Genomic DNA, 27,457 nt, shown 5'->3' on the forward strand with positions numbered 1-27,457 from the left:
GTTTGTTATTTTCTCCACTTCCCCCTGGTCAACTCAATAGTTGTTTCCATTAACTGTTGGGTGTACTGGTTAGGGGATCTGGTGGGCATTTGTCTGCTCCTGCAGGATTTCGGCGCTGGGACCCAAGAGTCTGCACTTACACTTGCACTGCCACCAGCTGGCCACACTTTTGTTTCATTCATTCCTATCTTTCGCGTTTTATATTATTTTTATATTTTCTAATCTCTACGCTTTCCCTTTTTAGTTATTGTTATCATTTATTATTTTTATTATCATTTTTTTATTTTTTATTATTATTATTTCATTTGTGCTTAGGAACAACTTGCAGTGAGTAGTAATTATGCATGCAAATGTTACATAGCGTCTTTTGATGGTTTGTAATTAGTTCGGTTGACTAGCACATAAGGTTTCATTTACCATTGCACCGTTTCAACATGGTGACTTTACAAGCGTGAGGAAAGCGGGTTATTTGATCCATTACAATATGGCTGCTCCATATAAAGCAATGGTTACCGAGGCAACCAGTTGCTGCAACAACATTTTCTCACAGATACTGCCTTGGAAGCGCGCGCGTAAAAGCACTCAGCTTTGACAAGATAATTGCGACTTTAATTTTAAGCATGTGGGTATGAAAATGTAACATAGAGTTTGACATATAGAGTTATTTATACTCACTCACACGCGTTCGATCTCTTTACAGAGACCACCGCTGCACGCATCAATTTCCCGCGGATAAGACCGCAGGTGAAAGTGGTAGACACACAGTTAGACCATTCGGGTCGTGAAGAAGGTAGCAGATCTACGAGTTATGTAAGATGATGTACCTACATTATGATACACATTGTACTGAATTGATTTGGATGCTGGATTCAATTAATATACATGCAATAATTCTCGTTACAGAGACCACTGCAGACCAGATATTTTTCCCACGGATAATACCGCGGGTGGACGTACAAGTCTTTTTGTTTTTCTACGCCTTGTAGAAGGTTAGTGACACCAACGCAGTTGACCTATTGGGAATGAAATGATGTTATGGATAAGTAGGCTTACACCGTGACCATCACACTGACGATTGTCTCTTATTTATTCTTCTTTTTTTATTCTTTTATTTTATTTATTATTTTCGTCTTTCTGTTATTTTTTAATTTTGATCATTTCCAACCTCAACATGATCCATGAAATTCACATCACCCGAACGGAAACGGGGTAATGTACTATTGCTACGATGTTCTTCTGTTTTAACTTTCATGATCTCGACAACATATGCATGTAATATGTTGTTATGTTAATGTTTCATTAATGTTTGATGAATTATGAAATTGGTGTTTGATTTTGCAATGTTATGTTGACTATGTTATGTTAGTTGAGACTGAATACTTTAAGAGAGAGGTGTAATCACAGGCCCTGAGGAAGGGTTTCGACCCGAAATGCATAGGCCGCATATGTGATGTTTTCTGCCACGACAATTCGATCTAAAGAAAGCTAATGAAGCATGAATAATTAAAACTTGTTTTGAAATAAGAAATTAACTCAAGAATATTTTTCATTATCATCTTTTGAACTTTACCACTGTATAGTGGAATAAGGGTGTCTTGCCCGCACCGCTGGCCACACGGCCAAGGTCTTTTCTTTCACACTTTTATTTATTGTCTTCATTTATTTTACTGTTAGCCTATGTACTGCACTGCTCCTTTCCCTCTTTCCCCCCAACACTTTCCCTCTACCCTGCACTTGTTACGCTCACCTGGCTCCCACAGGGGTGTCGGACGGAACTGGACTCCCACGGTCTCCACCAGTGTGATGCGTAGTGCAGAGATGACTGACTGGACTGGCCCACCTAGCTTCGTCTGCTTGACCCGTGGAATTAGTCTCCTAAAGACGGGGACAGGGAATTAGCCACCCATGGATTCGAGTATTAGCACCTCACTGCGTTCCCACTTATCACCCCGATATTCCCTTTCACAAAGCTCACCTTATAGTTTTGAATGATGAGCTCTCCATCCTGCGAGGAATGCAGGGGCGCGTTGATGGCCAGTTACCTCACTGGCTTGAAGATATTGGAAGAGTTCTAAAGAGTTCACAATGTCTGAGTAATCACTCTGTCCAATTCCTTTGTTTTCTGTTGCAGCTTAGATCCAAAAGAAGATTGTCTTGTGGCAGCTGAAAGCGATCAGGTAAGAGTCTGTGTTATCCAACACTGTCCGGTAAAAGTTGACAAGGTTAAGCTTGCAGCTTTCTCTTTTCATGCAGGTGCGGCGAAAGAGGATTTGGCGTTCTGGTGATTAATACCTCTGGCGGTAAAATCAGGTAAATATATGATGGAAAGAGATTGTCCTTGTTTGTTCCCTTGGCTCACCTTGTCGTTTTTTCCTTGTTCCCCAACCAAGTGATGGAGACAGCGCCAGACCCTGGTGGTGCTCCGAGGAACGGTAAGTATGGAGCAGCGCTGCTGCTGGCGAAGCAACGCGTTTAAAATGAAGTCTTTTTCTGGTTCAAAGATGAGTTGAATCCGAAATCAGGTAAGAAATCCAGTAATGTTCTTGTTCTAACCGTTCTTCTTCTTTCTCCTCCTTTCTAGGCGCTCTGGACTCGAAGCCGGTGTGGCAGGATGCTGGATGCTGACTGCAGGCACAGTGAGCATCACGCTGCAGGATGCAGAATAACGCGAAGCATGTGCTGCTCTTCGGGTGTGGTTTAAATAGCCTCCAAAGTAGTCCCAGGTAGTATTCCTCCACAACCACGTATTCCTCCACAACCATGTCCAAGTAACAAAATAGTTCCCTAGGTAAAGTAGTCCCTTCCAAGCCTCACAAGGGCTTGGATTCCTTGCAGCATGGTCTGCATCAGGTAAGTTTAAACATATGAGTTTGGCACCTATGGCGCCAGGACTGATGTCCCATATGAGCCTGGCGCCACAGGCGCCAGGTCTGTACCCAGATGGCCCCTAACAGGGGTTGCTGGGCTTGCTCCAGATGACATGATGCCTGCTTCCTGGGTTGATGGACTTGGTCTGGATGCCCAGGGGCAGGCATCATGACACACTTGCACAATCTTAATGTCACCTGGCCTAGTAGGGTCGTTGTCTCGTTCTTCCCTCTGTTCCCCCTCCCTTGCCTTGTCGCGCCTTGAAACACTTGTTTATAGGTGCACTATAAATGCCATATCATATCATATCATACCATATCATACCGTTACCAGAAGGCCTTGGGAACGGGACGGGAAAGGGGTCAAAGTGGTCATACAGGGGTCTAGCAAAATCCTCTGTACAGTCGAAAGTCTTTGACTGGCAGAAAAGTGTAAAGCAGGGAAGTGAATCCCGCATCATATGAAAGTAGAAGAAATTGTGTGTAATTGGCAAGAGTTAACCCGATGGAGGGATGCAGATGGAAAGGGGCGAACTCTAAAGTCACGATGAATATTGTGTTGACACGAGTGAACCCGGCAGAGGGAAGTCCACATTAAGCTGTCTAAAAATACATTAAAATTGGTGAATGTAAGGAAAGCCATAGTGAACCCGACGGAGGGAGGCTGACGTTCAAGAGGGGTCTGAGCCCAGAAGAGGGGGACCCAGGGGTGAAAAGGCATCACCCAACGTCCATTTTAAAAGGAACTTTGATTTGTCATTTTGAATATGTCAGGTCCTCGAAGGCAAGAGACTTTTAAGAGAAAAAAAGACTTGACCATTGATGGTCCTGATAGCTGAGAACAGGACTATAGTCTAGAGCTGGGAAAGCTTGAGCGTGTGTTGTGCTCAGGAGTCCCACCTTGTCCCATGCTCAAAACGTGGGGAAGGGAGACCCCTGGTTATCTCACCCTGACTTATTATTTGTGAACACTTCTTTTCTTTCTTGTGAATTCTATCCCACACACTTTTGTATTTAGTAGTAAGTACTGGCAGTAGGTTTCTTTAGTATAAGCCCTTTTATTTGACAAGACGCCACTAGGGCTGCCTTTTTTCCATTTGATGGTCGTGGCTTGCTCCCATCTTAGCTTTAGGTTTATATTAGGCATTTCTACAACCTGCATATACAGTTTAATAAACACCCATGAAATGTGATCACTTGTGTCTGTCTTTACTGTTGCCACCATGAGTTCCTTCAGTGCGGTCCTTTGGTCCTATGTTGGATATCTGAAGTGAAACTCTGCAGGAAGGTGTGGGACTGGGATTACAGGGTATGGTCTCCTAAAGCCATTCCATGTGGCAGTGGCTGTAGTACTGCGAGGGCTGTGTCAAACCGCTGTTGCTCCCTCAGAGCTCCCGGTGTAAAGGGGTAGATTTAATGTCCACAAGGAGGGCGCATGTACAAATTGTGGAAGTGACGTAGTGACAGAACAGTCACACCTATCTATCGTGCCACATGTCAGGGAGCAGGGCGCTGCACAGAGAAATATACACGCACAGAGAAATATACACGCATGAACATAGAAGTTACATGTAGTAGGTATATTGGGCTAGGTAGAAGAGCCTGGCTGCAGCGGGAAACGGCGCACGTCTAGCAAAAGCAATATTTATATGCTTTCCTTAGTTCTAGTGCAGCATAATTGTTGCTTTGAGGTTTTATATTGCCTTTAAAACACATGATGATGAGCACATTTATATTATTGTATAGAGATAGGTAGGAGTAGGGTATTTGCAGCTTAAGGATTAGGTATAAAAAGTTAACAAGCCATTGCCCATGTTTGGTCGGCCAAAAGAAAACGTGGAAGGGATTATATTTTTAAAGACCATAGCTCACAGTAAAATTGAAGAAGCACTAGTTAAGCTGCCAAGCTCGAAATACAAAGGAGAATTTCTCATGGGAGGAGGGCATCAGCCAGACGCCAGGTGCAAGGGCTCTGGCAGTAAATACAATAGCAATTGAGAATTGAATAGCAGAAAATACAAATTCACCAACGGTGGTGCATGACGTTTTTACTAACTAGAATTGGCACGATGCAAGGAGGGAGTAGGGGAGATAACAGGTGCAGGGGGCGAAGGATGAGGGGAACCAATCAGGGAGCTGGGATATGGTGTTCGACCTTGGTACTGTTATGGTGTGAGCTTACGTTATCTCCAAACAGGATCCAGTTAAAACTTGTAGTTGCATATTGTACTCTGCCAGCCAATCTAGTCAGCTTAATGATGTAAGTAAAAGCTGCTGTGGGTAGGATTATGATCTCATAAAGGGGTGATGTGGGTTTGTGTTTCAGAAAATGGGTTTGACCAATAAAAAAAAAAAACAATCTATGGCGCACTATAGGGGCCTGATGATGTTTCACCAATCACTTCTTTGACCTGCCCCAAAATGTAACTAATGTGGTTTATTTTAACCCTGGATCTGGGAGCCACTGTGATGGCCAGTCGACCCCATCCTTTGGAGGTGACTGCGAGGGTCAACTCCTTCAACCCTGAAAGGGGAGAAACAAATGTAAATTCGATGTGCACAGGTGCCTAGACATTGTACTCAAGCATGTGTAGACGCTTCCTTGGGGCAGGGCCTCGACGTGAATTTGGATCAGAATCATTGTTTCAGCGGGCACCCAATGAGACCATGGGAATAGGACTTCCAGTGGCGCAGCTTCAAAGAGCAACCAGATGTCATCTCTGCAGATTTCCTCAGCCGCAGTTGGGATGACTGGATGAGCGTACCGGGTATTCTCTCAACTGCTGGGGCACCATCTCCCACAACTTCCAGCTATGACCCACTTAAATGGACAATGACATTAAACAATCGGATCTGAATCGCTGGAACAGATGGAAAAGCCTACACTGGGCCCAGTGTTCCTAAGTGCTACGGTCAACCGAACCATTAAGATACGTTCTAATGGGAACCTACATGGAGCCGGTGGGCTCCGGTCTCAATTAGGATTGCACTGCATGGATCGGTCACCGCTCAAGGAGATGGCAGGGTGTCGGAAAGCCATCCGAAGGGCACATTTCCAGTACATCTTAATGGGACCTTGATGAAAAGCCTACTATTTTGGTATGGAGAACCCAGAAAGAGTTCTGCTAGTGCACCGCTAGCAATGCCGGGGCAGAGTTCTACATCCCACATTCCCAACGTAACTCTATTCTGGCCAAATCTCACCCCTGCGAAGATGTTACTGAGAAATATATACATCGTCTGGTCGTGCAACTCAACGCAGCCCTGCTGCACCCCAGGGCTATTACAGTACTGATCCCCCACACATCACTGCTTCTACATCTCAATATAAGCCACTGTGCCACACCTAATGGTACATTGCCTCACCATTCTTGCAGTGGCTACCCAGCTTCCTCACTGAAGTACCAGCAATTAATTCTACTCCGGTAAGAACCCCAGTCTAACAACTAACCAGGACTAACTTGACATAGTTCATCTGAACTAACCAAATCTTCCCTCTTTTCTTCCCTACTTTCATCTCATCCTTGGTACAAACAATTGATCTCTGTATGCATTAACCCTTTGGGGTGTCAATCAAACTGCTTAAATTTGAATAAATGTTTAGGTACAACCTTTACTGTTATATCACCTCACCTTCACCATGAATAAATGTAAAATGTATTGGGTTACAACTGCAATCATGTATTAATAATGTTGCGCCATGATAAACCACCATGTCACCCACATTTGCAAATCACCACACATGCATAGCCTCGATAAAGACTATGGTCGAAACACGTGTTGGCTTTTTTCCCCATGTGACCACTACTACATGTGCTAAGTTATCCACTGGAACCTACATGCCCAATAAATCAAGACTATGCAACAACTCTGGGTGTACTGACCCCCTCTTTTTTCTAACAATCTATACCCACAAGATGGGAATGAGATCCAGCGCCAATACATACAGGGTTTCCTACCAACACTCGTATCTACAACCTTTGGGAATCAGTGAGCTTGTCCCAAGCAAACCCTGTACCGGGCAGCAGGATCAGACCAACCCTCCAATCAGACCCAGCATAGCGCAGGTCTGCCTTTCCTCGAAGCTCACAATTCCAGTAACGTGTTTTATTTTAATCCTGTGTTTTATCTCTATAAAAGTTGCACCAGTAGTAGGCGGAGTATGAGAACCTTTCAACCAGTTCAGTTTGCAGGACTGTCTGAATTGTTGTATCCCAGCTGTGCGGGGTAAATAAAACTGTGTTCCTCTTGCACGGTGTTTACTCTTCTGTACTTTTTGTACCTTTTTAGATTACTTATGTAAAGTAGTCCCTCTTTACACCAGGCTCTTGCCTGTTTATTGCTGGAGGGCGGGGAGCCGCTGGTCGTCCATTGGGGAGTGTTTCCCGCTGTTGGTGGCTGTGGGCCTTGGACTTGAGCCATCGCGGCTGGAGTTGACTCTGCCTTTTGTGCCGGAGTGGCTCCTTGAGGTTGAAGCTGGTCGATGGACTGGAGTTTGTAAGCCGTTGCAACTGCTTAGATTGGCCAGGCTATTTGTGCTCGTCCGTGTCTGTTGACTTTGGCCATTTCTATTATCTGCCTCCCCCATAAATGTATTTTTGGGTTGGGGGATGGCTGGGCTTTTGTCTTGTAACAACGCATTATGTTACTTGGCCCTCAACTTTATTGCCTATTGGACTGTCATATAATTTCTTGTCCTGCCGTTTTAGGTCATCTTTACAAAAATGTGTACCAATTAATTAACTCTTGTAAAGCCGCTGGGCGTAAGGCGCTCTAGAAGCAAATAAATATAAATACAAAGGAGATATTTCATCAATATAACACATTGTTGTCCCGAGCCCACTCCCATCCCCCGTCCTTCAGGACTGCCATGGACCTTCTGTGTTGTGTTTCTGGTTGTTAGATGAAACAGGTTGCATAAGATGGCAAAAATGTTGGGATTTTGAGGGGTTCACTGAAGTTGGACTAGACTATTGGCTGTATTAATGTTTAGGAAGGATTACATTATTTTATTTTTTTAAGTAAGGTCTACATGGGTTTATTATCAACTGATTTTACCCGATTGGGAGAAATAATGAGTGCACATATAAACCAGACTTTTTACAAAATGAATTGGTTTTAGGAGCTATTCACTGGTGTTATTACACAAGTGAATAGTACGCAAGGTTGCTCCTTCCCTAGGTGCCCAGGCGGGATTCGAACCAGAGACTTTCAGGTTCCTCAGTTTTCCAAAGTGGATACATTATTCCCTAGTATAAAAAAATTGAAATTCCTGTGAGTCTCTTCTAACGTGCAGCTAAAGGACCTTTATTAACTCGCTAGTAAAGTGAGGGACGAGACTATGGCATTGTTAGGATGGGGAAAGCAGGTGAGGGCAGGCCCCAGAAGACTGTCGGGCTGAAAATTGGAAGGCATGTGAAGGATGTAGGGGGAGCAGGAGATGAAAAATGCCCACGGTGTGGAAATGCCCTCCAACAACCTTGAATCCACAACTTACATGCCGGGTGTTTCTCAAATTTAAAGCAAGTTAGTTAGATTAGACCTGGCTGCTTGTGTCCCTCCACTTATCTCACCCAACATGTATGTGTGGGATGTATGCTATGTTGTTGTTATGTTAAGTAATTTGTAATGCGCACCTGGTACCCGAAGGCTGATGGGCGCAGACCAACAAACACAAAACAGGCCACAAAAACAGCTAAACTATTATCTATCCATTGTCCCACTGGGCGGGTTTAGGCAAAAAGCAATGTTTTCAGTTTCTTTTTAAAAAGTTCTGTTGAAACCAACGTTCTTATTGAGGTTGGAAGGGCATTCCAAGCTATGGGTGCTGCAACTTCAAATGACCCCTGCCTTGTTTTGTTGGTCTTATACCGGGGAAGACTGAGTGTATTAGAATTATCTCATCTAAGTGACCTTCCCCTTGTCCTTCACGGTTATGGCTTCCTTCAGATATGATGGCATTGGACCTACAATGCATTTTTGGGTAATGAGCAGAAGTCTAAAATGAATTCTTTCTCTAACCGGCAACCAATGAAGGCTCCTTCTGGCCTCTGATACATGATCTCTCTTACTTAAGCCCTTAACAACTCTCACAGACCCATTTTGAATTACCTGAAGACGATGAATCTCGATCTGAGGGTTACCCACCAAAAGACTGCATCCATAATCTAATTTTGAGCCAATGATTGCTCTAGCCAATGATTCTGAATTTTTTTCAGAAATAAATGGACGAAGGTGGCGAAAAAGTTTGAGGAAATAGGAGGCTGATGAAACAAGACTGTTCACCTGAGCCTTCATATTTAGGTGTCTATCCAGGCATACGCCCAAGGTCTTAACTTTGGACAAGGTTTTGATAACACAATTGTCCAGGTTGATGTTCTTATATTCTGCTCCTAATTTATCCAATTTACTTGGCGAGCCCACCAAAAGAAGTTCAGTTTTGGCACTGTTTAGGGCAAGGCCATTGGATACCATCCAATCTTGAATTTTCAGGTAGATTGCATTAATAAAAGCTACGTCCTTTTGGTAGATTCCTGAGATAGGTAGGATGCATTGCGTGTCATCCGCGTAGTTGGCAAACATGATCCCTTCCTCCTCCAGCATCTGAAAGAAGGGGATCATGAAGATGTTATAGAAGCACAGCGACACGCAAGCTCCCTGTGGAACTACGAACAACAATAACATTGGATCTGCTTCTGCCAATTCACTGGCAATTCTAATTTGCCTATCCTTTAGAAAGGATGATATCCAAAGGATGGCCTCTTTCGAAAAGAACGCATTTTCTCTTAGCCTGGTGGACAAGATCGAATGTTCCACCAGGTCAAAAGCCACCGAAAGATCCAAGATCATCAGTAAGGCAATCTGACCCTTATCCATGCCCTGAATGAGATGGGATTTAAGGGCTAGGAGTGCTGTTTCTGTGCCATGATTGGCACATATATACACGTATAAAGTGCAGGCCTAGCTGTGAAGCGAGGAAGTGCTGTAGTACATAGGGGATGCACTCAGAAGGTTTGAGGCAGGAAGCCGGGATTGCAGGGGTAGTTGGAAAGGCTCAGGGGAGGAAATGGAGTCTCTGGAGGCGGAGGCTGGTTGAGTGGAGTGATCGACAAAATATTCTCTGAAAAGCAGCGACTTCAGGTCCTTCCTGGAGTATTGGATGGGGAATCCGTCTTATCTGCATTGGTGGCCTGCTCCAAAGACAGGGTGCATAGCAGGAAAAGGCCTCCCTTACAGTTCTTAGTTTCCAGTCTAGTGATGTTGTGGCGTCTGGCGGTGCTTTGGTCTCCGGAGTTGGCGAGTTTCTCAGCCACCTAGAGCCATGCCGAAGGCTCTACTTGACATGCACCAACCCAAGGCACTTTCAGTATGAATAGCAAAAGCATGTACACATTCCTAATATAGTACTTATGATAAGCAGCCAGACGCAACCTGAATACTGAGAAGAGAACAGACATCTGAAAATGGATAGAACCACTGCAACAATACAGCCAAGAAGCCCCCCCACCCCTGTTGCCTCTCACCTAAAGGGTTGTAGTCCAGGTTCAACACCCGGATCTGGGAGCTGTGAGCCACTGCGATGGCCAGTCGACCCCATCCTTTGGAGGTGACTGCTGGGTTTGCGCTTAAGGTCAACTCCTTCAAACCTGAAAGGGGAAAAACAAATGTAAATTCGATGTGCACCGGTGCCTAGACATTGTACTGAAACGTGTGCAGACACTTCCTTGGTGTAGCGCCTCAGCGTGAATTTGGATCAGTAGCATTGTTTTAGCGGGCACACAATGAGACCATGGATATATGACTTCCAATGTTCAGCCTCAAAAAGCAACCACATGTCATCTGTACAGATTTCCTCAGCCGCAGCTGCGATGACCGGATGAGCGTACCGGGTATTCTCTCAACTGCTGGGGCACCATCTCCCACAACTTCTAGGTATGACCCACTTAAATGGACAATGACATTAAACAATCTAATCTGAATCGCTGGAAGAGATGGAAAAGCCAAGTGTTCCTAATTGCTACGGTCAACCGAATCATTGAGATAGGTTCTAATGGGAACCTACATGGAGCCGGTGGGCTCCGGTCTCAATTAGGATTGCACTGTATGGATCGTTCGCCGCTCAAGGAGACGGCAGTGTGTCGGAAAGCCATCCGAGAGGCACATTTCCTGTACATCTCAATGGGAGCTTGGTGAAAAGTCTACTGTTTTGGTACGGAGAACACAGAAAGAGCTCTGCTAGTGCACCCCTAGCAATGACGATGCAGAGTTCTACACCCCACATTCCCAACGTAACTCTATTCTGGCCAAATCCCACCACTGCGAAGATGTTACTGAGAAATATATACTGCGTCTGGTTGTGCATCTCAACGCAGCCCTGCTGCACCCCAGGGCTATTATAGTACTGATCCCCACACATCTCTGCTTCTACAACTCAATACAAACACAATCTAGCAGCTGATAATACACTGTGGCCAACTACACACATCTCTACCAGTACACCACAATTCTGACTGGCAGCCCTCCCGGTTATTACAGAACTGAAACACACTGTCCCTGTGTATGTCAACCTTGGCGGATCTACTTACTGTTACACCACCACTCGGATCCACACACTCAACACCTTTGTCTAACTGGGCATGCCTGCGCTATTCTGTACTGAGCCTTTGTGTCAGTGCACCTCAATCCTTTTCACCCTTGGCTATTCCAGTACCAAGCCCTACACGCAATTCTGAAGGTACTCCTTGAACCTTTACCAATTCACCCCTGGTATTCCATTCCTGGGTCCTACACTGAGCCCTCTCTGTACTCCTCAAACCATACTGGATTCACCCACGAACCCCCTGATATTCCAGTACTGAGTCCCGCACGCATATGGCTCTGCTGGTACTCAAGCCAAAGCATTCGTTCAGTCCCACCACTTAGTTCAGATGGCACAGCAAATATGCACACCCACCTCCCTCCCCATCATCTTACCTGACTTGGCCCCATCAGGAGGCAGGAGCCCGCAGATCAGGATCACCCCTTCGTCGCCCAGCATGCAGTCACCCAGGTCCAGGGACACAAGCGAGGGGTGCACTGAGAGGGCTGGGTTGAGAAGCGCCAGTCCGGCATCGGTCAGAGGGCTTCCATGGAGGCTGGCACAAGACAGGAGGGCATACTGTTAATTCACACATTACACGAACGTTCCATGCCAAATAATGCACTCAACTTTTTGACCGAAGGTTAATGGTCGAAAAAATGTTGGCGCATTTTTTTCCACAAATATGTAGATGCTGGGTTTGGCTAAGTATATAGTAAGGATGGGTGGGGTAGGTGAGAAGAGGGTGCCCCTGCCCCCACATTCTGCAGTAAAATAAATAAATAATAAAATCGGTAACATAAATTCAACCTTTTTACTTTCGGTCAAAAAAATTGTTTTTCTAACATACAAATAAAAAAAAACACAAGCACGTCATGTGATGTAACATAATTAGCCACTCAGGGAGATTGGTTTCCATGGAGCAGGAATATACCTACCAATCGGATGACATTTCTTTTCACGCAAATGATGAACTGCCTCCTCGCTAGAAAGCCAGATGTTCCTCCCCCCGCATCCCCATGGTCACCCTCACTTGCTGCTTTGATCTCGACTGTATACAGGGTGTCATATCACACCAGAGAATGCCCTGCAAAGCCTGATGCATTCAGCACTTCTAAAAGACCCATTCACTAGCCTGGCCACACACCCCTAAATGTGCATATCGTATGTTATGGGACATATGACAGCATGGATGCGGAGACATATTGTCTCACAGGGTATATGACATCACTGGGGAACTACTATTATATATGCTGGGTTACCTGACATTTGTCTAGTGCCTACTGCTCTGGTTATGTCCCAAAGCGCTGTAGAGTGAATGGCCCTTTGACAGTCTATAGTCTCAAAAAACATAAAAATACATTTCCAGGTCTTCTTTTGGATGTTATCGCGCTATTTTCATTAATTGAGTGCCACTCTGCTGTTTATTTCTTTGGGTGTTTTGGGGAGTGCAACCTGCCAACTTATGGCTGCTTCAAGGCTCTTGGACATTAGACATTAATGCAAGATGCCATCACATAATATAACCTAACATGGCATGTAGTGAACTGGTAAATAGGCTTCTAGAACGCAAAATAAGAGAATTACATTAGAGGCGAGGTTGCAAAATAATGTACAGCCCTGTAAGGACTACACCCTAGGCAGACAACATTCTGCAGAGGCTGTCTGGGATAGTTCACTATAAAATATTGTTGGTTAAAAAGATGGCCCATAATCAAAAATATCTATAAAAAATATTTTTAAACAAAGTCCCTATGTAAGGTTTTGAGCAAATGAGGCTCAAACTCATACATGTGAAATGGATGAGCCTCCTGTGCTTCTGTTAAGCTCTGCCCTTGCGGCACTAGTGAAGCAAAAGCCAGCCAGCTGTAATAAACACAAGCGAACACTGGGTGGCTTTTGTTTCATTATTGCCGGAGAGCAGAGAATGCAGGCAGGAAGGCTGCATGTAGGTAAGTGCGTATTTCTTTTTTCTTAACAAAGCACTGCAAATATAAATACAACGCTGTTGTATTTATAAATGCTGCGGTTTTCTTTCTAAGTTTCCCGGGCTCCCCCGGGCTGGAGGAGCCCGAGAAACTTAGAAAGAAAACCGCAGCATTTATAACGTTGTATTTATGTTTGCGGTGGCTTCAGCTTTGAGTCACCTGGGCTCCCCTGGTTCGGGGGAGCCCAGGAGACTCAAAGGGAAAGCTGCTGCAGTCATAAATACAACACAGTTTTATTTATAAATGCGCTGTTTTCTTTACTAAGTTTCCCAGGCTCCTCTGGCTCCGAAATTTACTGTATTTATAAAGGTTGCGGTTTTCTTTCTAAGTTGTTGTATTTAAGATTTCCGTGGTTTTCCGCGCCTTTGCTTGTAGGCAAGTCGAGGCAATTATGAATACTTCTCCGGCATCCAGCAGAGTTTTCATAATTGCTGCAAATTTCTTTTCTAGTTTCCTATGCAGGAAACTAGAAAAGAAAGTGGCAGCAATTATGAAAACTCCGCCGGCAGCCCGTGAAGTATTTATAATTGCTCTGCCTTTCATTTTAGGTTTTCTGTGCATCCCTGGGTTTGGGGAGCACTGAAAACATAAAAGGAAAGTGAAGGCAGCCTCTTCCATGTTCAGCTCTGCTCTGGCAGTAAGCAAAAGCTCCCAGTAGGGGGATTTTGCTGCTCGATTAGTGCCGCCAGGGCAGAACTCCTACAATTCAGAAAAGAACTCAAGACCCTCCTGTTCAAGGAGTCTCTCCCCCTCAACACCTAGGCCATAACATCGCCCCCGCGCCACCTGACTCGCTAGACACCGCCTGACCCTCTCCTCACAACCACCCGATACAGATGCATCTCTCCACTGTTCGCATCTGTATCCTACCCCCCCCCCGCTGTAAATCTGTTCTGTTGTTACCACTGAAAATCTCTCGGTTATGCATCTGTAATATTGTTACCTCTGTAAGGCCCTCTGTTATACATCTGTAATGTTGTACACCTCTGTAAAGCGCTCCGTTGCTTCTCGAAGCTAGGTCCGGGCTCAATAAATCCCATAATATTTTCCAGGCACCCACACAGGCCGAGACTGAGCAAATCCAAAAACATCTAGACTATGAAGCAGAAACCTCATTGAAATGGAACAATAGGCTCAGTGATCTTGCAAGGCATGAATCTGCAGAGAAATCTGAAATGATGGAGGCAGTGATAGAATGTACCAAATGGATGCGGCACAATTTCTCCAATATGATCGCCAACGCAGCAGACAATCCCGTCATGAATGTTGATCCACAGACGGCACTGAGGAACACTACGTCATTTGTATGAGAAAATCCAGGGATTCCCATTAATGGATCTCGAATACAGGAAATACGCACCCAATCAGACACTATTCTTGGCACATGCAGCCAGGATAAACGCGAGGCAAATTCACACATGCCTACTGCGTTGAGGGTGGCGCCGCTGGCTATAGTGGAGAAGAGGGTGACAAAATCCTTGCCCTCGCAAGTGGTTCCCCCTGGAGAAAGATCTCTCCCCTTGGCGACGGACTTGTTTGATCTACAGGCCTTCTGTGACATTACGAACGTTCAAACATTAATGAACCCACCCGCATCAAAAGCAGTTTTAAATGTAGTTACTGAGGCTGTAATTATAAAAGCAGAGGGGACCGCAAAGATAGACATTACAGATGCAGAAATGCTGGAGACCGAAATCCCCATTTTCATTTCTCGCAATTCCAATGTCAACAGTCTTGACACTAGGCAGTGGAAGCCCAGAAACACTGATGTAACTATTACTGCTGAGACTCCAACAGGCTCTGAAGTTACTACTGAACTTTGCTGCGACGATCATATTCTTGTAAATACAAGTACAGTGTATCTCCAACCGTGTTATGAGGAGGTAGCGGGTGGTAAATTCTTGTTGCACCCTGTGATTGACTCTACTAGTGTCTCTGAGATCTTCAACAAGCAAGGTTGCAGCGATATATCTGAAACGACATCTGATGTTGCACTCACGAAAATTAAGCACGGGCCTGAGGCCTACTCTAATTTCCAGGCACCCACACAGGACGACTCAGTAAACATCCAACAGCATGATGACTTTGATCATTTGTCAGCAGCGACCATGAAAGCTGGATTATTGCTGCAGCTAGCTATATCCACCGCTCCACCTTTTTCCTGTAAGCACCAAGACCTTGCTTCTCGGGAAGCACGTTTGACAGAAAGATTGAAGGTGGACTTTCTGAAACTTTGTGACAGGTTAAACGCTAGTAGCGGCACAGGGGATGCTGTCCACCCAACATTACCACCCCAAGCTCCTTACAGGCTCACAGACATAGGAACCACGAGGAGTCCTTTCTGCTACATGAACCGCGACCTGTGTCGCATGGGCTCTCAAAAGCCCGGACAAGTACTCCTTCCTGAAACTTCGTGACAGGTTAAACGCTAGTAGCGGCACAGGGGATGCCTGTCCACCCTACATTACCACCCCAAGCTCCTTACAAGCGCACAAACATAGGAACCACGAGGAGTCCTTTCTGCTACATGAACCGCGACCTGTGTCGCATGGGCTCTCAAAAGCCCGGACAAGTACTCCTCAAGTAACAAAAGAATGTCTAACAGCGAAGACACTACTGAATGCGAAAGGTCATGGCAAGGACCAAAATCACATGAGCCAGAAAGAATAATTGCATCCATTGGCCAACAAGCCTCTGGCACATATAAGTGTGCCGCGTCCACACTCTCGAAATAGATTGTCAAACCCTGCCAGCTCAATCCTGGAGGAGCAAGCAGTCAACAATAGAGATCCGCTGTCAGTAGCAGCTGGCTCGCAAATTCATAGCAATGTTCTTGCTGCAACTGCCATTGCCATGGTACCGTTCGTAAAACTATACGAATCAATAAATGATTCATTAAGAGATCAAGGATCACTTTTGGCAACAGTAAACGTGAAGCTTAATGCTTTAGAATTATTCACTGAGCAAATCACAAAACGTCTAGACTAATGGAACAATAGGCTCAGTGATATTGCAAGACACGAATCTGCAGAGAAATCTGAAATGATGGAGGCAGTGATAGAATGTACCAAATGGATGCAGCACAATTTTTTCAATATGATCGCCAACGCAGCAGACAATCCTGTCATGAATGTTTGATCCAAGGACTGCACTGAGGAACAATACGTCATTTGTATGCGAAAATACAGGGATTCCCATTAATGGATCTCAAAGACAGTAAATAAACAGCCCCCACCCAGAACAGCACCTCACAACCAGAAGTGAGATGCCTGCTAACATCAGTAGTCAACAGCGAAGTAGCTAGACAAACTATCAAATCTATTAATTCTGAGGTCATGATCACCGGGACAAACGCCAGTTCTCAAACAATGGCGCCGAGCCAAAACGATTTACCATATGTACAACCATCAAAGTCAAATGGTCGCAATGGGCCTGATCAAAATCTAACATTTGACATAGCAGGTCCTAAAAAGGATATGTCAAAGAAGTGCAAGCCTAAAAGCACCAGTGGAACATCACTGATTGGAAACAAAAGGGCAACCACTAAAAGCAAATCTAATGGCTCAAGACGTTTCATAAGGAATCTGACAACTCCACCGCCAGTGTCTTTGTTTGAGCGAAAGGCCCTTCAGAATAAAGGCAAACAAAGTGATAACATTGAATTACCAAAGATGTACCAAGTGGCCGAAATTGCCAATCCAAACAAACGGCAGAGAATGTAGGAAACTGAACCTGCTAGTATCCACTCATCAATAATAGATGAACTTTTTAATCTCTCAACTTACTCGATTGATGAAGATGAATAGACAACGGCAGAAGCTCGTAGTAATCGAGATGTCACTGCAAGAGACACCCAAGGAGCAGTAGCAACTGGCCATTGTGGAAACCCACAAGGGTCACGACTTAGACTCTCTCCATCGGTAGCTCCCAACGTGACAGAAATACTCAATGGCCTGAAGTCCCCAGAAAAAAGAAGGAAAGTCGACGATAAAGGCTCTGACGCACCTACGAAAATGAAATCATTGGAGAGGATGTCTTCTGCAAGAGTAGACAACAACGCGCCGATCTTCCCTAATTTAAACTGGAAGGACAATTGGCAGCGTGATGAATCTGATGAAAGAGATAAATCATTAAAGCTAAATCCGAAACTTACAATGGCTCAAGCTGAAAGGCGAGGAATAAACTCTGAGTACAGGAGACACGAGCTAAACAAAGCATCGTGTCAAACAAACTTCGATTGGAGAACATTGCTTGGAAAAAATGAAACAAATTTAAACAGGAACAATCTAATGAAATTGCTGAATTGTGTGACAACATTAAGAACTATAACATCAGATGATATATCAATCGAGGAACACGCTTCTGAATGTAGATCGGACTGCGTATTCTTACATGTTAATTCAATTTTGTTTGAAAATACACTGAAGGCAGCAAGTTATGACTTGTTGTCTTTTGGCTACGAATTAAAGCAGAATACCGACACCATCTCTAATAAATCGCAAGTGACCCAACACCAGAAGCGGCGTTGAAACAAGAAATGACAACAGAGGTTTCTCTTTGACGAAAATCGGCCCCGATAAAGAACCATTGACGGAGTGATCATTAGCAAAAAAAGGTTGCTTTGCAACCAGCACAGTACCTTACTATCATGGAATATCCGAGGTTTCAAACATTTATTCCGTGGGAGTGGGATCATTCATCTGTTTACAAGAGACTTGGTTACGTGACCTCCCTCTGAGGGATGGTTACACAACATTGTTAAGTACTGCTGGCAAAAATAAGATGGGGTCGACCATTTTCAGGCTTGTTGACGATGATTAAAAACGACAACTGGGAAGTTGTACGTTCATCGAACCCGAATTTATTTGTCCAAGAGACCGTACTTCAATCAAAGGTCCAACAATACTCAGGAATGGAACTTCTGCTTATTGTAAATATCTATTGGAATCCAGCCAAGATCTCCAGTATGAAGTTTATTAATGCGGTACAGATGATAATAGACTAAAGTATCTAAGAGTTCAAAAACATCCATATCCTAGTTTGCGGAGACTTAAAGTTATCGTGGTTTAACCAGCATGGTCAAAAGATTGACCATGATACGATGCATATAAACCGGCTCCACCCACGTGCTAAACGTTGGGAAGACGCTATAATCCCAAGGAATTGTGTAATGCTGAACGGCCAGGTAGCTGGGGGTAGCTGGGGATATCACAGCTTGTCCTATGTGGTCCCATGCCGGCTGCCACAAAACATTGGACATTGGACTATATTTGGTTCTCAGCAAATCTATCATCATTGATTATAAAGCTTGAAGTCTTGAATACCCAGCAGAGTAACCACAACGTTGTGGCTGTGACGTGGCAAATGGACTCCTTACCAACTGCCAACAAACACAGCTGCAAGCTGTTGGTTAACCAGGGCCGAAATCAGCTAAAGCTGAACCCAAAAGCGATCATGGAGGTTCATCAAAAATGTCTCTCAAAGTGATATTGCAAATAACGGCCCTGACTATGCTCCACTGTTAGCGCAGTTTCAATCACAACCAAGTGGTTTCAAATTTGAGCGACAATATAATAAATATCCATATAGTCTGAAATTGGCTGTGGAAAAGAAAAAAATGGAAAAGGACATCAGAGCCTTAAAAGTGAACATCATGTACAAAAACAGGCTGGTGATAAGACAGCGCCAACATAAATATCGAAATTGGCTTGTCTCGTTTAAACAACTTCGAGACCAAGAAAGAGCAGAGGAAATGCTAAAATATATTCTTGTCCATCACATTAGAGATACCTGGACAATTATCAACGAACGGTCTCTATCACAAAAAGCAATAAGGACCACCAATGTAAGTGCTGAAGCATGGGAGAACCACTATTCAACAGTCTACAAACTCCCTTTGACAACAGACACGGTAAATGATACCAGGGAACTTGTCCTGTGGAATCTGTTAGTAAGCAAAGATGAAATAATGAGCGCAATTAGAAAATTGAAAAACTCAGGCGCTGCAGGGCCAGATGGTCTCTCTAATTTCATGCTAAAAAAAACATCCAGGAGCAGTGGGCGATATTTATAAGCTCACTCTTTGCACAGATTTTAGAGACAACAAGAATTCCATCTTCTTGGCATTCGGCGGTAGTTGTTCTTATATTTAAAAAAGGAGTTCGGACAGACCCAAACAACTACTGTCCGATTGCCCTCCTTGATGTCATCAGCAAGATGTATGCTTAAACTCTCGAAGTGGGCCGAAGACGCTGGCATTTTAGACTGTACACAAACTAAGTTTACCAAAGGTGTTTGCGTTGAAGTGAATCTAATGATGCTGAGCCTGCTGAAGTTAGAGGCGATTAAGGAGAAGAAAAATCTATTGCTGGCATTTACAGACCTATGCCAGGCATTCAACAGCGTGAATAGAAGAACCCTGGGGAAGAAGCTTGAGGACTGGAATTGTCCTGATGAGATTTTACAACCCATCATAATGCTACATACCAAAACTTTTTTTAAAATTTTTTATTTCAGTTGTTTTAATCAAGTAAACTTGATTTTTCAACAAATACAATTACAAATATTGATAAAATTCATTACAATAATGTACAACATTCTTGAAAAAGAAGAAAAAAGAACAATATATGATACAGATAAAATATGATTGACAATTCAACTTATATAAAGTCAACACAATTCTTTGTTTAAATGATGAAAGACATAACAACCTACCTCATTACAAAAAATTAAGTACAAGAGTAAGATACATATAATCATAGTCTGCTCTGGGCCAATGTCTTCTCTCTTAATTTCAAGCTATATAAAAAGTTAAAAATAGCATATTTTACTGACTGTCTATTAGTATGAAACAACAGGTCACACAATCTATCACTGGTGGATATGACATGATCCATTAATGGAGGTTTAAGATACTTAATTCTTTGCATGAGTAGCGCCGGGCAGTCTGAACACAGATGTTTCAGTGTTTCCGGAGGGACCTTACAGAAGCGACAAGCACGCTCATGCTCAGATATTAGTTTGTGTTTGTATAGGAGTTCGTTAGTTGGCCAGGGATTCAGTCGATAGCGCAGGAAATCATCACGCAGACGTGAACTAGGGAACATCATTAAATAACTTTCAATTGTACCATAGCGTTTCAGATTAAAAGGAGTGTTTATAAAAGTCTGATTTGGGTACATGCCAGACGCGTTTGTATCCAATCATACTCCCATACGCATATTTTTGCTCTATTTGAATTGTCTAATAATAGCGTCAATGAGATCCCTGTTTCATTGATGATTTCCAGCGCTTGCAACCTCCAATTCAGAGGAAACACATCCATTGAGTGTAGGAGGTATGTCGCAATGATTTTGATTACCCAGTTTGTCATCGGCCATAAGACATTTCCTATAAAGTGAACACATTTTCCATTTGCAAATGGCATACAGTGACACTAGACCTAATTCATGTCTCACAATGCACATGGAGTAAGAAGATGGTAGGGGCAAGACTAGTTTCCAATAGCGTCCCTCAATCACGGTCCAGTAAATATAGGATCTTTTCAAGGAAGTGTCAGTTCCATAGGTTATTACTGGAACAAACTTTTGCCTGTAGTAAATCATTATTGGAACCAAAGAGAACTTACAATACTTAGCCCTAATTAAACAGGCCTGTGATACAGCTGTTGTGACCTTTTGATTTACACATTGATCATCAGCATTGATATTCGAATTATTTGTAACCAAGGTGCCTAGGTATATATATGACGTTACAGTTTCCGAGGTTGTACATTGTAAGGGCCATTGATGATCAACGCATCGTTGTTTCCTAGTGCCGAATTGAATTACCTTGGTTTTCGCTATATTCACTGTTATACAATTTTCGATAGAATAGCGATTCAGAGCATTCAATAGGGCACGGAGGCCATTTGCAGTTTTCGAGAGTAACACTATATCATCTGCATATAGCAAGTGCTTGATTTGGATATCATACATTTTTGGAGAATCTGTAATTATTGAGTTAAATCTCAGGCTTATGTCTGAGATGAAGAAATTAAATATCGCTGATGCCAAGAGGCAGCCCTGTTTAAGGCCACGAGCAGTCTCTATTGGTTCCGATAATAGACCTTCGTTATTCAATCTAATCTGTATAGAAGTGCCCATATGCAGTTGGATAATCCATTTCAAGATGAACCAGGGACAGCCTTTATCCATGAGTTTTTTATATATTAACTCATGGGGAATTGCGTCAACCGCCATGCGAAAGTCAACAAATGCCAAGTGTAGTACTTGGCATCGTTGGCGAGCATAGTGGATGCCGGAATTTAGTGTGATGACATTAATGGCGGTACCTAAGCCAGGCAGAAATCCTGTTTGAAATGGATCCCGTAAATCAGTCGAATCAAGCCAGAGATTGAATTGGTTCAAGTCAAGGCGGGCAAACTTTTTTCCCGGACACTCAAGAAGGGCGATAGGACGATAGGCTGCAGGATCAGCCCTATCGCCCTTTTTAAAAATAGGGACAATGATTGACCGTCACCATGAGTTGGGAATTTCACCAACATTAAAAATGTGCTTGAAGATTTCGAGGAGAATAGATGACCATTCATGGAGATGATCTTTAAGCATACTATTATGTAGGCCATCAGGGCCAATCGCTCTTGACCGACTGAGATTTTTAATACAATCTAGTATATCTGCATGGTCTATACGAAAAACATGAGACAAATTTGTGATCCGTAATCCCCGTAAAAGATCTGGAAAAGGGGAGCGATATAAAGATGTAAAGTGCTCACACCATTTTTCATTTGAGACTGCAGAGGTGAGTACAGCAGACTGCAGTCTATGGGTGGTGACATTGAGACAAGTCCAAATGCCACTGGTAGATTTGGTGAGCATCTGTCTCAACATGTCTTCTCCATCTTTTTGATATTGTAGGCACGTTTGACCTTTCAACCACTGTCTATATCTGGCTTTCAGGAGCCTTTTCAAGGTTGGTCTGGCTCATCTCTTACGTTACGTATTGCTTGCCTTAGCAATGACTTTCTTTGCTGAAGTTCTGCATCATAACTATGTAAGTGCTTGTGTCTGATGCTAGAATCAGGCATTTTTATTTGCTTGAAGATTTGCATCTTAGCGACATAGCACTGAGACTCATCCAGAAACGGGGCTCTATATGAATCAATCAAGTTATGTTTAAAGTGATTCAATGTTGTTGAATTCCAGCAAAGGCGAGTGCCGCTATTATTCACCTTAAGAGAACATAGGTGGATGCTTTGGTTTAATAGATGTTGCTCTGCTGGGAAATCAAGGTGCATAACAAGCTTGTTATGGTCACTCCGAGATGAAGATATTACATTCATAGACTGCACCTGAGATAAACATTTTTTATTTATATAGATATAATCTATGATTGCCTGCCGCGTGCCAGAGGACCAAGTTGCACGTGCAAGAACATCACCAGCCACAGTATTATTAACCATAACATACCCCCTTTCTTACATAATGTTGCACCACATTTGTTCTTCGGGCCTATACCTACAATTAACAGTTGGTAAAATGTGTAGGTTCAGGTCACCGAGAATGGAGCACATGATGTTAGCGTCAGCAATTATTTTATCCAGATAGAGAGTCAAATGCATAAAACACATCTCAACTGTTAAATTCTGCCTGCTCCAATATATGTTGATAATAGCTAAACTCACCATACCCCGAGTTAATTTTACTGCCTGAAAATATGGGGATGAGGAGGGATATTGCACAATACTAAAGCCACTATCATGCTTGACGGCTAAAAGCAAGCCCCCGGAGGGGCGCCCCAAAGATTTTTTAACAGCAAAAGAGGATATGATTGTATGTGAGGCACAGATTGGAGCGGTCATAAACCATGTTTCTTGCAAGGCTACGATATCAAATCGATGTAAATCACTTGTAGTTGAGTTTATAAAATGATTGTAGCCTCTGGTATTCCAACACAGAAGAGTAACAGCCTCTTTTCTAAAGGTTAGTTATGATTGACCCCCATACTCTTGAGATCCCACGGCTAGTGAGGCCTGATAAGGAGTTAAACTTCGAGAGGTGTCATGCTGTTTTGACGGGTATGTCAAAATTTGAACCTTTTGAGTTTGATCATTGGTTGGATTAATGTCTTGAGACAGAATAAGTCCCAGGTCAAATAATGACATTCGCGCCTGCCATAGCAGGTTGAACACTAGACCTGAGCGAACATGTATCTTAACTTCCGACAAGTCATCTTGATTAATGAACTCTATAAATTAAATATCAGTGGTGGACAGCTCTTTTAAAGTCACAACATCAGAACAAATGTTCAATATGCTTGTTCTTTTAAGAACATATGTCGGAAAGGGTGCAGCACAACACTTCACGTTCAATGAGAAAAATTGCGGTTTACTAGTGGGACACAAATGTTGCGGGTTCATAAGTGACTTTTGCATACGTGTGTCACAAGGCATGGATTTATTCGCTACAAGGTTCAGCTGTTCATTTGATCTTTTAGAGGTTTGATGAGACACATTTGTTTTAGAAGGGACAGCTGAACAAGTTAACTCATGATCTTGACTAGTAGACTTAAGTTCAGAAAAACAAGACTTAATTGAAGATTTGATGTAATCTCTTGAATCTTGTTCTCAGGTGGAAGCTTGGGAGGTAGGTTCTATATGCAAGTCATGAGTTGATATAGAATTCAATGTGGAGTTCGCTTGCATCTGTAGATGTTTTACTAAGTCAGCTGAAGTAGGCTGCACATGTTCCACATGAGTATCAGTAGATATACCTGTAGTTGTAAGCTGAGGAACAATGGTAGGTTTTTCAATTTGGCTCATGGGTAGCCGCATGGTTGGATTCATCGTGCCTTGCGGTGGTTCTATACACGATGGAAGAGTTACTTGTGACGTCGCAGGAGAATGTATAGTATAGGCATTAATGGAAGCTCTTATTTCTTCTCTTAGTTGCGAGAGGATTGACTCGACATGGGTATTAGAGTTTAAAAGAGAGGCAAGTGCCATTGAAGACACAGTCACTGTTGGGAGGTTTAAATTGGATTGCATTGCCATCCCATGACCGGACTCAGATGGAAACATAGATAGAGTCGAATTGGTACGAATGACAATCTGCTTTGTTAAGGTTATAAGATCATCAAGTGGTTGATATGGTATTATTGCTGGAATTGATTTGGTTGAGACTTCAGCAATTGCTGATACTAAAGGTGTTTCCAATCGAGAAAGAATGTTGATACGTTTTCTGGGATTATCTCTTGATTTTGGGCAAGATTTAGTTTTGTGCACAGTTTTTTACATTCTTTTCCACTCTTTCCTTGAACGTGGGAGTTTAGAAGAAAGAGTAGGCACAGATGGTGCAAATACTTCAAAGATGTTAACAGTCTTTAGGAGGCAATTTAGGATCTAGGGTCAATGTGGGTTCAATTACTGGCTGTGTAGTATCATCAGTAATGAACTGCTAGGTAGAAGAATAGTAAACACCAGTCGAAGGTGATGATACAGTAGGCTGATTCGTTTCAACCATTATAGTTTTCGTGATTTGTGGGCACCTAGTCTCCTGCACTAAATTAGCAGGTTCTGTAGTCATTAAATTGATAGAATTTTTGGGAGTGACAAGAGTGGGAAGAATAGAATCCTTACTAAAGTATTGTTCCATGAGCATTGATTGGTGAGTTACCTTATTGTCCAATGCCTCATATAATTTCGCAATGGTCAATAATGCAGTATTTATCGCACTTAAAGTGTTATTCAGGGCTGGAGCCTCTGGAAATGAGAAGCGCTTATCCTGGGCTCTTTGTATAAAAAACTCTGATGTTTGATCGGCTTCTCGAAATCTTGTGCGACGCGGAGTGGGCGCTATAAAAGATGGCGATTCAATTATAATGTCAGTGTGGGATTTATCAAGCATTGCTGATGCTACAAAGTTGTGATGAATAGATTGAGGAGAGGAAGAGTTTTTGACAGGTATGATGGTGGTGTTGTGTGAGAGATCTTCCTGTAATTGTATCAAGTCCCCCGTATTGGAGCATATGTATAACACATCAGAAGTAGGACACGAAGAATGGGTAGACATATTCATGGAATCCAAAGTATCATCACCAACTTCACCCGTTATGCGAAGTTGTTCGTGGGCCTGACGTAACTGCACTTGGGCAGCTACCGAACACTGAGCAGGTTCCATGAAAATGCCCGGAATTATCGTGCTCTGTATGCTGCTATTGATATTTGTGTCAGTAGCTGAATTAGCCGGTTCCGTGCAAGAGTAAGTTACAAAGTTACTTAATTTTGTGTGAACATCAGCTTGTAATTCGCCTGCACAACAGACGGTTTCTAAGGTTGTATCGGTGACTTCTTGGACACAATGATTAGTCGCCAAACTTTCAGAATGGGGGCGAGTTGACGTCACTCCAAGAGGGGGACAAGAAGCCTGTGGGCATATGGACATGTGAGGATCAATCACCTTAATAATAGAATCGGCCGTTGTAAGTGGTAACTCTAGCTCTGTTTTGTCAAGACATGTTTTGCCAGAGCCCGGCTCCGTCGCTGCATTAGATAGTCACATTTATATGATCTCCTATGCAACGGAGGTATCGACATCTTATTCATACCCGAAACATGACTAGATGACAATTACAAAATAACACTCCACAACTGCCTCACTGACAACTTCAAGTGCTCAGAAGCAAACAGGAAAAACAAAAGGAGGAGTAGGACTGGCGATAGCATACAAGGAACTTCTGGAAATTAAAATGGAAGAACCACTAAACACTGTAAACTGCGAATCCTAAATGAGAAAATAACCATCTACCATCCGACAAGACCACTCAGATCAAGCAACGACATTCACATCAAACCAAAACCATACAATAAAGAACATTCAGAGGATCATCTTTCTCTCACCTGGCAGAAATAACCTGGAATGACCTTCCAAAAAACATATGCAACAAAAGGGATCGTCTGGAATTCAGAAAACAACTCAAAACCTGGCTCTTTGCTGCAGAACCAGAAGGAAACGACTAGGAAACATAGACCCAGCGGGAAACAAGAATCCCACTTAATGACCCCTACTTAATCTTCCCTAACTAGAAGGTGGGGGACAACGCCCCGACCAACCATGTCCACATACCACTAGTCCATAGAAGAAATTTAGGTAGCTTAGAACGCAACACAGGATGGGCAGGGAGGGACCAGAATCCTCTAACCTAAGCATGGCCAACCGCAGGGCAGAGGAACACACCTGCATCAGCCAGGTACACATACCACTAGAGTAACACAGAGGAAAACTGACACTCCCCAACATGCTGCAAACTAGGCAGACAAACTACAATACCAAACGCACAGCATAATGATAGAAGTTGAGCACAGAAACGCAAAGACAAAGAGGTAAGGAAAACCTGCTAACCCAACTCTAAAACCTCAACTTTCCGCATACACTTCTAATACAGAAACTCATACAGAACTACGTACTACACCACATTGCAACCACAGACTAACAACACATAAAATGGAACAACAGGACATGGGAATTCACACTGACCCGAAAACTGCCCTTAAGCTCATTGAATGGTGCAAATCGAACTGAATCTGCCAGCAGGACATCACAACTCTCACTCTCTTATTCCCACTATTCCCTACTAACCCCCCCCCACACAAAGGTGTGAGGAATGAGCTTCTATATACAGAGTCTTGTTATGCATTAATATTCCAATAGATGGCAGAACAGATATACGGATATGAAATCCTTAACGATGAAAATGCCTAAACCTGGTTTATTAGCATAATTGATGTTTCATAGTTTATTTTAAAAGCTGTTTTTCCAGCGATTTCCTGACCTAGAACTTTCCAGTACCATCATGTTAGCACTTCGAGACAGAATGTTGAGGTGTGGCCCCTAAATTTAGGGTATCAATCTACTGGTGAAATAGGGGTTATTGTACACCCCAAAGTGATAATCCACATAGTAAATAGTAAATTAGAGCACAACGCGTACACGTACAAAGACTCGTCCTGTGTTTCCTTATCTTAG

At 43.2% G+C, this 27,457-nt stretch overlaps 1 protein-coding gene across 3 annotated transcripts in view; it reads right to left on the bottom strand.

Annotated features, from left to right (window-relative positions):
• LRRC73 (leucine rich repeat containing 73) overlaps nt 1-27,457 on the bottom strand; it is a 206,615-nt gene that overhangs the window by 156,348 nt on the left and 22,810 nt on the right. For all 3 annotated transcript variants that reach the window (XM_069608814.1, XM_069608813.1, XM_069608812.1), the window contains exons 2-3: nt 11,841-12,001; nt 10,391-10,513 (exon numbers count right to left, since the gene is read on the bottom strand). In XM_069608814.1, coding sequence (XP_069464915.1) covers nt 10,391-10,513; nt 11,841-12,001 — 284 coding nt within the window. The remainder of the gene's footprint in view (nt 1-10,390; nt 10,514-11,840; nt 12,002-27,457) is intronic.

This window comes from Ambystoma mexicanum, chromosome 4q, assembly GCF_040938575.1.
Source record: "Ambystoma mexicanum isolate Mex_15411 chromosome 4q, UKY_AmexF1_1, whole genome shotgun sequence".
Classification (NCBI taxonomy): Eukaryota; Metazoa; Chordata; class Amphibia; order Caudata; family Ambystomatidae; genus Ambystoma; species Ambystoma mexicanum.